The following is a 12,661-nucleotide window of genomic DNA, read 5'->3' as shown; positions in this document are numbered from 1 at the left end:
ACATAGGTGTCTTTCTCCAAGTTTGTACTTGCACATATTAGTGTGAGATACAGTGCCTTTTATAAAAGTCTTCCCATTCTTGTACATTGTCATATTCTGCTCTCAAAAAAATCAGTTCACTAATCTGCATACATAACACTTGTACATCTTTGTAATTCATCTTGAGCTTCAATTTGGAAATGGCAAGAAATCAAATTAGCTGAGGACAAGAAAATTACAGTAGATAAACGGGCTGCACTTATTGGGAAAAATTGGACTCTTATTTTATATCAATTTGTCTCATCTTGTTTGCCCATCCTATAGAAGTTTTTATTAGTATTAATAGCCTAAGTGGTTTACATTCAGGTACTCAAGCATTTTCCTTATCTGTCCCGGTGGGCAGTGTAAATAGTGGTAAGTGAAGAAATCATTATTAGGCATACTTATAATCCTATCTACCCTGAGTTTGTTTGTCATCTGTCGGGGGCATTTCTCCAAGTGGGTTTGTTTTGCATATACTGTGACAGGAATGAACCTCACTTCTAAGCCCAGGGCAAGTGGAGTATGATCTCAGTCTTTCAGATTTACTTCTAACACTCACTATAGTACTAGCATTGTGCCGAAGAGCTTCTTTCTGGAGTTTGTAAGATGTAACATGTATAAGTAACCCAATATTAGAGAATGACATGGGGACAAAGTTTGTTGCATCCCTGCAAGCTCTGTCATTTACACAAGCCTAAACACTTATGATTTTATATTTAAATCTTTTTATTAAAGTATATAAAAGGACAACATTCTGTACAACTGTTTATAAATCACAGATAGAGCCTTCCATTTTGATCTGGTTTTAAAGACTCAATTGCTTATGTTTTCACATCATCTGGGAAGGTAATTGGAAATCTTTCAGACGTGGGTGTAGAAGAGAACTTAAACTGTGTAGTGGATGAACAGGAAAATAAGTGTCTATTAAATGGTGGAAATGCTTCTTGATGCCAGCAACGATGGATGAATCTGCTGTAGTAAAAGTAAGATGCTTTAGCAGCTGGGCACATGATGGAAGGATATTGCAGATGGGAGGAGTCTGATCAGCAGACAAGACTCTAGTCTAGTTGCTACATCAAAGCAGACAAGGCACAAATGATGCCATTTAACAGTACTTAATATAAATCCAAAAGCAGCTTCTGCAGTTGGTTTTAATCACTGAATTTATTTGCCAATTGTCTAAGATGTGTTAAATTTTTACATATTGATACCAATCTCAAGTTTTTAGAGATTGAGAAAGGGACAAGTTTGTCTCTGTCCCTTTGGGATCTGTTCCTGTCTCTGTCCCCATGGGCTCTGTCCATGTTCCCACGGTTATTCATGGGTACCCGTCCCCATGTCATTCTCTAGTCCAAACACTCAAAGAGATGGTGTTCTGAAGAAAGAAAATGCAGCGAGCAAATCAACAGAAGTACATACAACCAATTTATTATGCAGAGACCTGTTGTGGCCATGTTTCACCCTTAGGCTGCATGAGGGATGGAAGCTTTAAGAGATAAAACCACACCTTTCCCTTAATAGCTAAAATGCAACAAAGTAGCTGTTGGTAATGCAGAAGCAGCAGTACTTTTCTCTTCTGAGCAAAAATTTCCAAAATATCACCACACGATATGGGCACTGATCCTGCCAGATATCCCAAGAAGGTATTTCTGATGCTCACCTTATTGTTGGAAATATTATTCAGTTTTATTGCCTAAAGGTGTGTGGACTTCTGACGCAGGCAACATAGCTGAAACACAGCCATGTCTGGTCTACTTCTATGTGATACAATTACAAATAAATACTTTTATTTTGAAAAAAGGTTTTTATGTTTTGTGATGTGCGAGATCCTGTTCTCCTTTGTCTTATAAAATAAGGATCAGAAACAAGTCGTCCCTCAGTATTCATGGAGGATGCTCAAGTTCTCTTAATTCCCTTCCTCTTCCCTACCCCCCAGCATGGTCTGGCATCTCTCCCACCCTCCCAGATTGGACCATGGTGCGCTCTCTCAGGTCCCCCGCACCCAGTGTACCTTTGGAGCTAGTGTTTGGTCCTACAGCAGCAGCTGTACTCAAAGGCTGCCTGCACCAGATCTGTCTCTCAAACCCAGTTTGCCCAGGAAATTGCGTTAAAAGGGATGGGCCAGGTCAGAGGGAAAGGCCTGGTGCAGGTCACAGGCAGCCATTGAGTTTGGCTGTTGCTGCAGGGCCAAAGACGGGCTGTCAGGTTATGTGGGGGGGAAACAGTGAGCCATGGTCAGGTCAGCAGTTGGTTGAATCCGCAAATGCAGAGAGCTGACTATACCCATTTAACAGCTGTATTGAACAATCAAATAACAGAAATATGGAAAATGTAAGTACGAGTAGAATGCAAATGAACAACATTCAAAAAACACAGAAATAATACTCAATGATAGAGATGTTTAAATACCTATGTGGCATAAATGTGAATGAGGCCAGTCTCTTTCTGTTGAAAGAAAACTCCAGAGTGAAAGGGCATGGGATGAAGTTAAGAGGTGATAAGCTCAGGAGTAAGCTAAGGAAATACTTTTTTACAGAAAGGGTGATGGATGCGAGGAATAGTCTCTCGGTAGAGGTGGTAGAGACAGAGACTGTGTCTGAATTCAAGAAAGTGTGGGACAGGAGGAGAGGAGATGGTGGATGCTGCAGATGGGCCATTTGCCTTTATCTGCCATTGTGCTTCTCTGTTTCTTAACCCGCTTTGGTAGACCCACTGAAATCTTTTCTTCCCTTGTTTAGAGAAGTTTTTTGATCCTTTATTTGTTGAATTGTTTATCTACATCTGGGTGGGTTTGTTGTATTAATTTTGGTTGTTTGCCTTAATTAGTGATATATTTATCACAGTAGCAATGAAATACATAATCGCATATTAAAATCTTCAAATAACATTATGCTAACAAAGTTTCAAGTTTATTTAAGTTTCAAGTTTATTTAATTCTTAATATATCGCCTATATAAACATTCTAGGCGATGTACATAATATATTAAAACATAGAAACATTAATATACTTTAAAAACAACAAATTTCAATAATGACTAACAAGAAAACGGGGAAAAAGGGGACAAAGTTACAATAAGGGCATAGGAAAAAAGGGAAAGAACAAAAGGTTGGGTGAATTGTTACAAGGCACTCTTTATGAATATAAATTTAGATCAAGTAGATACGTTAAAATATTAGAGATCGTAGGCGTCCCTAAACAAATAAGATTTTAAAAGTTTTTTAAAAGCTGAGGTATCATGTTCCATTCTAATATACTGAGGGAGGGAGTTCCATGATTGCGGGCCTGCTACGGTAAAGATGTCTGCTCTTCTCGTACCGATGATTTTTAAAGAGGGGATAGTTAGTAAATTCATTTCTGATGAGCGTAAAGAGCGTAGTGGTTTGTAGGGGATTAGAGATTTTGAAATGAATTGTGGCTCGTTAGATAATAGAGTCTTAAAGATTAGAAATATAATTTTGTACAATATCCTGTGGTTAATTGGTAACCAATGTGCGTCAATCATCAGTGGGGATACATGATCGAATTTTTTTGCGTTGTAGATAAGTTTAATGGCCGTGTTCTGAATTATTTGGAGTCGCCTTCGTTCCTTCTGAGTGATATTTAAGAATAGTGCGTTGCAATAGTCGATTTTTGCAATGATAAATGAATGTATTAAGATATTTATGGAGGAAGGATTTAGAAATTTGGAAATGGCTCTTATCTGACGTAATTTGAAGAAACAGTTTTTGACGACAGAGGAAATGTGATCATGGTAAGATAAGCTGTCATCAAGTATAACCCCGAGAATTTTAATTGATGCTTCAGAACTGATAGGGAAATTATTAAGAAGAAATGGTTTTGCAAGACATATATCTTTTTTCCAGTTGAACAAAATGGATTTGGTCTTATTAATATTTAATGATAATTTGTTTGAATTCAACCAGTTGTGTATTTGTTCTAATTTATGGTTTATGGAAGCAATGTCTGTGATATTTTCGGGATCTAAAGGATGGATTAGTTGAATATCGTCAGCATAAGCGTATGGAATAAAACCTATAGACTGACAAGTTTCTAATAATGGCGATAAAAAGATGTTAAATAAAAGGGGAGATAAAATGGATCCTTGTGGGATTCCAAATGTTGAGGTAAAAATAGAAGAGTCTTCGTTGTTAAATTTCACGGATGAAGTACAGATCGGAGAAGGTTATCATGCCGCTATATGCCCCCACCTGAAATACTGCGTCCAGCACTGGTCGCTGTACATGAAGAAGGACATAGTACTACTCGAAAGGGTCCAGAGAAGAGCGACTAAAATGGTTAAGGGGCTGGAGGAGTTGCCGTACAGTGAGAGATTAGAGAAACTGGGCCTCTTTTCCCTTGAAAAGAGAAGACTGAGAAAGGGACATGATCGAAACATTCAAGATAATGAAGGAAATAGACTTGGTAGATAAAGACAAGTTGTTCATCCTCTCCAAGGTAGAGAGAACAAGAGGGCACTCTCTGAAGTTTAAAGGGGATAGATTCGGTACAAACGTAAGGAAGTTCTTCTTCACCCAGAGAGTGGTAGAAATCTGGAACGCTCTTCTGGAGGCTGTTAAAGGGGAAAACACCCTCCAGGGATTCAAAACAAAGTTAGACAAGTTCCTGCTGAACTAGAACATACGCAGGTAAGACTAGACTTAATTAGGGCCTCCACGGGAGCGGACTGCTGAGCACAATGGACTGCTGGTCTGACCCAGCAGTGGCAATTTTTATGTTCTTATGTTAATGCAATGAAACATCTTAATATATAGCCAAGAGGCAAGTTAAAATATATAGTATATATGGGGGCAAGATAGATAGAACCAACTTGATTGGAATAAATAGATGGGTGGCTAAACTGAAAGCAAATTATAGAAACTAGTCGAAGTTACAGGGTGAGCAGGAAGTAGTCCAGGTGCAGAGTGAATAGATGCTGAGTCAATCAGACCTTAGGCACCTCTTTCTGTATGTAGGATACTGAGGGAGGAGCTTACGGCCGTGATTGGCATCCCTCCTGCCATTTTGGTGGGGTTGGGGGGGACAGTGGTGCGGGAGTGCTGGGGGGCATGGTGCTGAGGTGTTCTATGTGCCATTAAAAAAAAAAAAAGAAGCCCTAATAGCAATGACTGGAGGCTGCTTCCCCTGTCACTGCCATTAGGGCTCTGTGCATGTGTCAGTCGCTCACTGAGCGATTGGTCGGTTGGGTTTTAATGCAAATAATTTGCACGCAAACTTGATAGTGCATCGATCGCTCCTGGAGAATTGGCCAGAGAATCGGCCAACAGCAATCCAGTTAGTATCTTTAGTGCATCCAGGCCTTTGAAACTCATATATAGAGTTTTACATTTAGCCCTGTAAGGTACTGGTAGTCAGTGTAGTTTTTGTTTTTGTTGTAAGGGTGTCACATGGTCACACCACTTGCAGCTTTCTATTTGTCATATTAGTAACATATTAGATGATGGCAGATAAAGACCCGAATGGTCCATCCAGTCTGCCCAACCTGATTCAATTAAAAAAATTTTTTTTTTTTTTTTCTTCTTAGCTATTTCTGGGCAAGAATTCAAAGCTCTACCCGGTTCTGTGCTTGAGTTCCAACTGCTGAAGTCTCCGTCAAAACTCACTCCAGCCCATATATACCCTCCCAGCCATCGAAGCCCTCCCCAGCCCATCCTCAACCAAAAGGCCATATATAGACACATACCATGCAAGTACTGGCCTTAGTTCTTCAATGTTTACTATTATTTTCTGATTCTAGGTCCTCTGTGTTTATCCCATGCTTTTTTGAACTCTGTCACTGTTTTCTTTTCCATCACCTCTCTCAGGAGCGCATTCCAGGCATCCACCACCCTCTCCGTAAAGTAGAATTTCTTTACATTGCTCTTGAATCTGCCATTCTAAATTAGTTGGTGCTGGTGCAAAGTCTTTTTGGCTTAACCAGTGTATAGGGTATTAATGTAGTCCAGTCATGACATTATCATGGCATGAACCACAGTGGTCAAACTTGACTTTTCAATATATGAAGAGAAATTTCATAATGGCTGCAAATGATAGAAATAATTATGCTTTTATATTCTTAATAATGTCATTGTTACTGTATGTCCCTTCTGGATTCCATACTTGGTGTTCATTCCCTTCCCGCAATCTGGGAGTTGCAGAGATCCAAAAACTCCTCCTACCTCCTCCTACCTTAGAGAGAGAGAGAGAGAGAGAGAGAGAGAGTTGGAGCTCTCTACAGATTTCAATTTCTGCAAGCGATCCATGCAGAAATCTTTTGGATCTGCTCTGTATCTTTTTCTTATTTTTATGCATAAAGTTCTTTTTTTTGGTGGCTTCAGTGCAGAGAGATCCCGTGCAGTGTCCTCTGCTGGAGGAAAGGACGCAGTCTCAAGAAGCCGGACTGCTGCTTCACAGAGAAACTTCAGTGGACCTATGGAGCCAAGCCTGCTGTGTTCCATTCTTTTCAGACTCTGGATCCATTCCCCTGGGAGTTCGCTTGCCCACTTACCTGGTCAGGGATTTAAGCGGAGGCTGTATTCGTCCTGTGTAAAAGTTCCTCCAGGTTTCAGGGTGCCGGCTGCTTTTCCTGCCCCTGATCGTGTGGAGAGTTTCCGTGGAGATAGAGGTTACAGTTGGAATCCATCCGACTGGCAGTCCAAAGATCTTCAAACCTGGTCATTTTGGAGCAGTTCTGAGGCAGAAAATCCTTTTCCTCTGTTCAGCTGCAGTGTACAGAGCTGGCAGGCAAGCACTTCAGAGACTGTGAGTACACCTCCATTATTTCCCATCGGAGTTTTGGGGTGATCTATGGAACTCTGTAAAACTCATTTTCGATTGTTTCTGAGGGTAGAATTCAGGTCTCCCACCTCCTCAAACCCCAAATCACTATTTTTTTATTTTTGATGTTTATTTTTACAGTTTTTGGTGCAAATATGCTGGCAGTGGCTATCTTGGATTTTTATCAATCTTTTTTTCTAAGCTTGTTTTCTGCCTCAAACCCCCCTCGATTTTATTGAAAATCAATTGGTATGAACTCCTAGGTGGATTGCGCCAGATTGGCACTGGAACAACATCCGTGTACTGTGTGCCGCAGCATACTGGGGGAGGGGGTGGGAGCTTCAGGCTTTGCCTCCTCTGTGTCCTACAGGGCTAGGGAGCCAGCCTGGGTCCATGTAATGGGCAAAAAGTCTTGCCCAAAGGCCGTTCTGGACACTGGCGCCATTTGTCTGTGTACTGAATCTGGGGACTACTTTGGTACGGTGTGGGTTCCTCAGCAGAACCCAGCAGTGGCCATAAGGTGTGAATTTTCCCTAGATTTCATTTGGCTCCTCTGGTCCGGAGCGTATACTTCGGACCCAGCTCATTTGATGCAGCCAGCGGGCACATTACCTTTCTTCAGGCTAGTCGCTCCAGTGCTGGATGTCCCTGTGCAGGAGCCCTCTCATCTGGCTACATCTGATCTGATCTGCATTGTATATTATGCCTATCCTGTCTCCTGACACTATTTCTACTTTGGATCCGGCTGATACCCTTGCTGGGGCTAGTCTCTGAGAACCCCACTATCTGCATACTTTTTAAGTCTGTCTCTGTCCACCACTTAATTGCTGATGTTCTGAAAGTGCTTAAATTGGACTCTGAACCTTATACGTCTCAGTATTTGGTCATGAGCTGTCTTTATTTTTTCCATCCCAACCACAGCTTCTCGGACTTGTGATGGAACAGTGGGGTACCCCAGACAGCTCTTTCTGGCTATCTAAAGCTATGTCTAGGCTTTATCCACTGACTCCTGACTTTCAGCAGCATTTATTTATTTGTTCAATTTTCTATACCATTCTTCCCAGGGAGCTCAAAACTGTTTGCGTGAATTTATTCCCTAACTGTCCTGGTGGGCTCACAGTATCTCTAATGTACCTGGGGCAATGGAGGGATTAAGTGACTTGCCCAGGGTCACAAGGAGCGGCATGGGTTTGAACCCACAACCTCAGGGTCACACACACTAGCCCAAGGTGGATTCTGCAGTGGCACAGGTTACCAGGCGCATGGCCCTACCTAGCGATGGGGGTTTAATACTTAAAGACTCCCAGGAGCGCAGAGTGGATAATCTCTTGGAAGAGCTTTTTGAGGTGGTTTCTTCAGGTATCAAGGTTGCGGCGGCAGCCTCATGTGCAGTGGGTACCCTCTGCAGAGAGGGGATGCCTGTCCCCAGCTAGTGATGGAAGGTGTGGATTATGTGGCGGATGGTCTTTATGATCTCATCAGAGTTCTCAGTAAGGTTTTGGCTTACGCTGTGTTGACACACCGGCTTCTTTGAATCCATCATTGGGCTGGGGACTCTGCCACTTTTCAGCAGATTTCCTTTCAAAGGTCTGCTTCTTTTTAGAAAGGATCTGGATGACCTCATGGCCAGTGTTGCTGATTACTGCCCTCCTCCCAGAGATATTCCCAGGGATACCGATCCATTACAATTACATTTCTGGATGCCCTCAGGCATCCAGCTTCTGTGCTGCTGCTGTCGCACAAAAGCCCCAATGATGCTAGACATGAGGCAGGCCTTCCTCATGAATATCCTCTGATCAATGGATGTTGGACATCATACGAGAAGGGCACAAGATAGGCTTCTTTTGCTTCCCTACGGATCTCTTTCTGGACTCTTCAGCAGGTCAGCTGGAGGAAGAGTCAAAAGTTCATGCTACCCTTCAGTGTCTCTTGAATATTCAAGTGCAGAAATTTAGGTTTGGATGCCTTGATTCAGCCCTGGCCAGCTCATGAACTCCTTTGTGTTCCTTCATGGCCTCTGGTTGGTCGGGTCATCTGTCGGATAGCATCACATCCTGGCCTAGTGATCCTAGTTGCTCCAGACTGGTCTTGTCATCTGTGGTATGCGGATCTCGTAAGTCTTCAGCGTGACGGAAGCTCAAGCTTCTTCTTCATTGCAGCCTTCTCAATCAGGGTCCGGTCTTGTCATCTGTGGTGTGCGGATCTCATAAGTCTTCAGCGGGACCGGAAGCTCAAGCTTCCTCTTCATTATAGCCTTCTCAGTCAGGGTCCGGTCTTGTCATCCGTGGTGTGTGATCTCATAAGTCTTCAGCGGGACCGGAAGCTCAAGCTTCCTCTTCATTGCAGACTTCTCAGTCAGGGTCCGGTTCCCATGGAGAACCCACAGCGCTTTGGTCTTACAGCTTGGCTCATGATAGATCTCAGTTATTCTGAGTGATTGTTTCGACGCTTTTGCAGTCTAAGAACTCCTTTACGATGCCACAACCTGAAAGGCTTTCCAACAGTGGTGTGCCAAGGACCAGGTAGAGCCATTCTGGTGGTTCTGACTTTCCTTCAGGCAGGCTTAGATAAGAGTTTAGCTGTGACCTCCCTTAAGATTCCGGTAGCAGGCTTTTCATGCTTCTGAGCACATAGGGATTCCAGTTTACTTACTGCTCGTCCCGATGTGTCCAGGTTTCTGAGAGGGGTGCTTCGCGTTGTGACCTCCCTTGTGTCATTCTTTCCCTATGTAGAATCTTACCATTGTTCTGCAGAGCCTTGTGGAAGCCCCTTTCCAGCCACTCAAGGATGCTTCTCTTCTGGATCTGACGATCAAGATTGCCTTTCTGGGCGCCATTGTCTCAGTAAGGCATATTTCGGAGCTTTGGGCTCTTCCATGCAGGGATCCCTTTCTATGGATCACGGAAGTAGGAGTGTTTCTCCGTATGGTACCTTCTTTTCTGCTGAATGTGATTTCCAATTTCCATATCAACCAGAAGGTACGTTTGCCTGCATGTCATTCCACGGGATTGGAGCAAAAAGCAGGAAAGGCTTTCTTCACTATTTGGAGTAGACTAATGACTTTCAGCTGTCTGATCATCTCTTTGTTGTGACTACTCTGTCTCAGCGAGGTAGGCCAGCTTTATAGACCTTGATCACCCATTGGATTTGTTTGGCCATTTCTGCATCTTACCTCACCCACGGCAAGCAGTCACCGGTTTCTCTTAAGGCCCACTTGACTAGCAGTGTTGCCTCATGAGTGGAGTCTCACATGATTCATCCAGATGAAATTTGCTGGGTGGCTACTTGGTCCTCTCTTCATACCTCTACCCGTTTTTCCAAGTGGCTCACTCTGATGCCGCTTTTAGGACCTCAGGGTTGGGGGCAGGCTCTTCTGTCCCTCCCTAGATGCTGCCATTGCTTTGGTAAGTCACCTAGAGTATGGAAGGGATGTAACAGAATGGAAGATTAGGTTTTTATCTTCAATAATCGTCTGTATAAGCTCAGTTATTCGGAATTGCCTGTTTTCTTTCTGCCTCTGTTCTCCTTACAGGCTTATGGATCTTCTAGCCTGTCAATGGATCTTGTGGGGAGTTCACTCTTTTGTGAGTATGCTCGATACACAATGCAGGTTAGTTCTACATTGTTCCTCAATGTTTTTTCTGTGTTGCCTTTTGCCTGTTTATTACTTGGTTTTCTCTTTTGCAGAACAGACCATAACAGACCTTGTTTATGTTCCCCTGTGCACCCTCATTTTGTGATGGATTTATTCCAGTATGGTTAATTGGCTTTGGGACTGAACTGTAGGGGGCTCTAACTCTTTCTCTAAGGTAGGAGGAGCACATGATCATAAAACAATTTGGATTTCTGTAACTCCCGGATTGTGGGAAGGGATTGAACACCTAGAGTACGGAATCCTACAGGAACTAACAGAAAGATTATCAAAGGCAAAAACCTAATCTTCCATTATTTTCAGAGATAAAAGGTCAAGAAAGCAATGTCATTGCCTCTGCCTGTGTGGTGCGGTTAAATAGATGGACATTATTAAATATATTCATGGCTAGTTATAAGGAGCTGTAAAATATTTATTTTCTTATAGTTAAAGAAAACTACTTTAGAATTAAACAAGACAAAGGAAGAGCTGACTGCTTCAGAGAACGAGCTGAGGAAGGCAGACCAAGAAATCATGGTGAGCACTTTGAAGCAGTAACTTTACCAGTGTATCTGTGGTAATCCTAAACCTGTCTTCCATTTTATTTTTTCCTCTTCTCATCCATCTCTCATGAGACAGCCATCATGCCTAGTCTTCAGGATTTTCATATTAGCAGCCACATATAAAATGCAGAATTCAGCCTGTTTTGAGAACTATTCCTTGCTGCAGGCATCCATATCAAAACAGCTCTTGGCTTATCTTCACCAGTCAAGCACTTTTTACTGGGTACCTATGAGTGCACATGATCAAGCAGTCCCAGGTCAAGAAGCAGGAATCTGAACAAAAATTAAAACCTTAATTTCCTATTTAGCATTGCAGTGTTAAAATGAAGCATTATGCAGATCTCCCAACTACCTTTGTGAGCAGCTTTCTTTCTGCTGCGTTATTTATTTATTAAAAAATGTATATACAGTACTCCCCCGATTTTCGCGGAGGTTCCGTTCAGGAACCCCCGTGAATGTTGAAAAACTGCGAATACAGTTTTTAGCAGGGGAGACAGGAGAGAGCAGCAGGAGTGCTGGCGAGTGAAGGAAATCACTCGTGGTATGCTCTGACCGCCTCTTCCTGTACTAATGTCGGGCCTCGCCAATCAGGAGCTGTTTTGATACGCAGCTCCTGAATGGTGAGGCCTGACTTTAGTACAGGAAGAGGCGGTCGGAGCATACTACGAGTGATTGCCTTCACTCGCTGGTGCTCCGGTTGCCCTCTCCTACCTGGTCATTTGTGGTCGGAAAATACCGCAAATGACCGGGATCGCGAACCGTGAATTCGCGGGGGAGCACTGTACCGCATACAACTATTCGGTTTCTATATCACATACATAAAATCTTGCATTCCTACAATTTATCACATATAAATGTCTAAACAACATCATTATTCGTCCCTGTTATAAACAGGGATAGAGCACAAATTCAATCAATTCAGAAATACAAGCAAGCTTTAAATCATACATTGCTGTCAAAAAAATTCTAAAAGGCGATTATCGACTGAAATATACCTTAGCATAAGAAGGCATTGGCAAATAATTGAGTTTTCAGCATTTTCTTCAAATTCATCCATCCCATACAAAACCGCAGGATACCAGGCAAGGCATTCCATAGTTCTACGCCAGCCACAGATAGAAACATAGAATATGATGGCAGAAAAGGGCTGTAGCCCATCAAGTCTGCCCACACTAATAACCCACCCCCAGACTTCACCCGGCTAGAGATCCTACATACATATCCCATTTCTTTTTGAAATCGAGCACGCTGCTGGCGTTAATCACCTGCAATGGAAGTTCATTCCAATGATCGACTACCCTTTCGGTGAAGAAATACTTCCTGGCGTTGCCATGAAATTGCCCACCTTTGATTTTCAGCGGATGACCTCTTGTGGTTGAAGGTCCTTTAAGAAAGAAGATATCGTCTTCCACCTCAATGCGGCCCGTGATATATTTAAAAGTTTCAATCATGTCCCCCCTCTCTCTACGTTCCTCGAGCGAGTATAGTTGCAGTTTATTCAGTCTTTCCTCATATGGGAGGTTCTTGAGTCCCGAGACCATCCTGGTGGTCATTCGCTGAACCGACTCGATTCTCCGCACATCTTTTTGATAATGTGGTCTCCAGAATTGAACACAATATTCAAGATGAGGTCTCAATATATCAGATATCACTGATGCTCCGATCCTAGCA

General features: G+C 42.7%; 1 protein-coding gene across 1 annotated transcript in view; it reads left to right on the top strand.

Moving 5' to 3' along the window:
* TRAIP (TRAF interacting protein) overlaps positions 1-12,661 on the top strand; it is a 150,876-nt gene that overhangs the window by 85,197 nt on the left and 53,018 nt on the right. The window contains exon 9 of the mRNA XM_033926438.1: positions 10,875-10,964. Coding sequence (XP_033782329.1) covers positions 10,875-10,964 — 90 coding nt within the window. The remainder of the gene's footprint in view (positions 1-10,874; positions 10,965-12,661) is intronic.

Source organism: Geotrypetes seraphini, chromosome 17 (genome assembly GCF_902459505.1).
Source record: "Geotrypetes seraphini chromosome 17, aGeoSer1.1, whole genome shotgun sequence".
Lineage (NCBI taxonomy): Eukaryota > Metazoa > Chordata > Amphibia > Gymnophiona > Dermophiidae > Geotrypetes > Geotrypetes seraphini.
The sequence above is the reverse complement of the archived record's forward strand: the minus strand, read 5'-3'. Positions and strand labels throughout refer to the sequence as shown.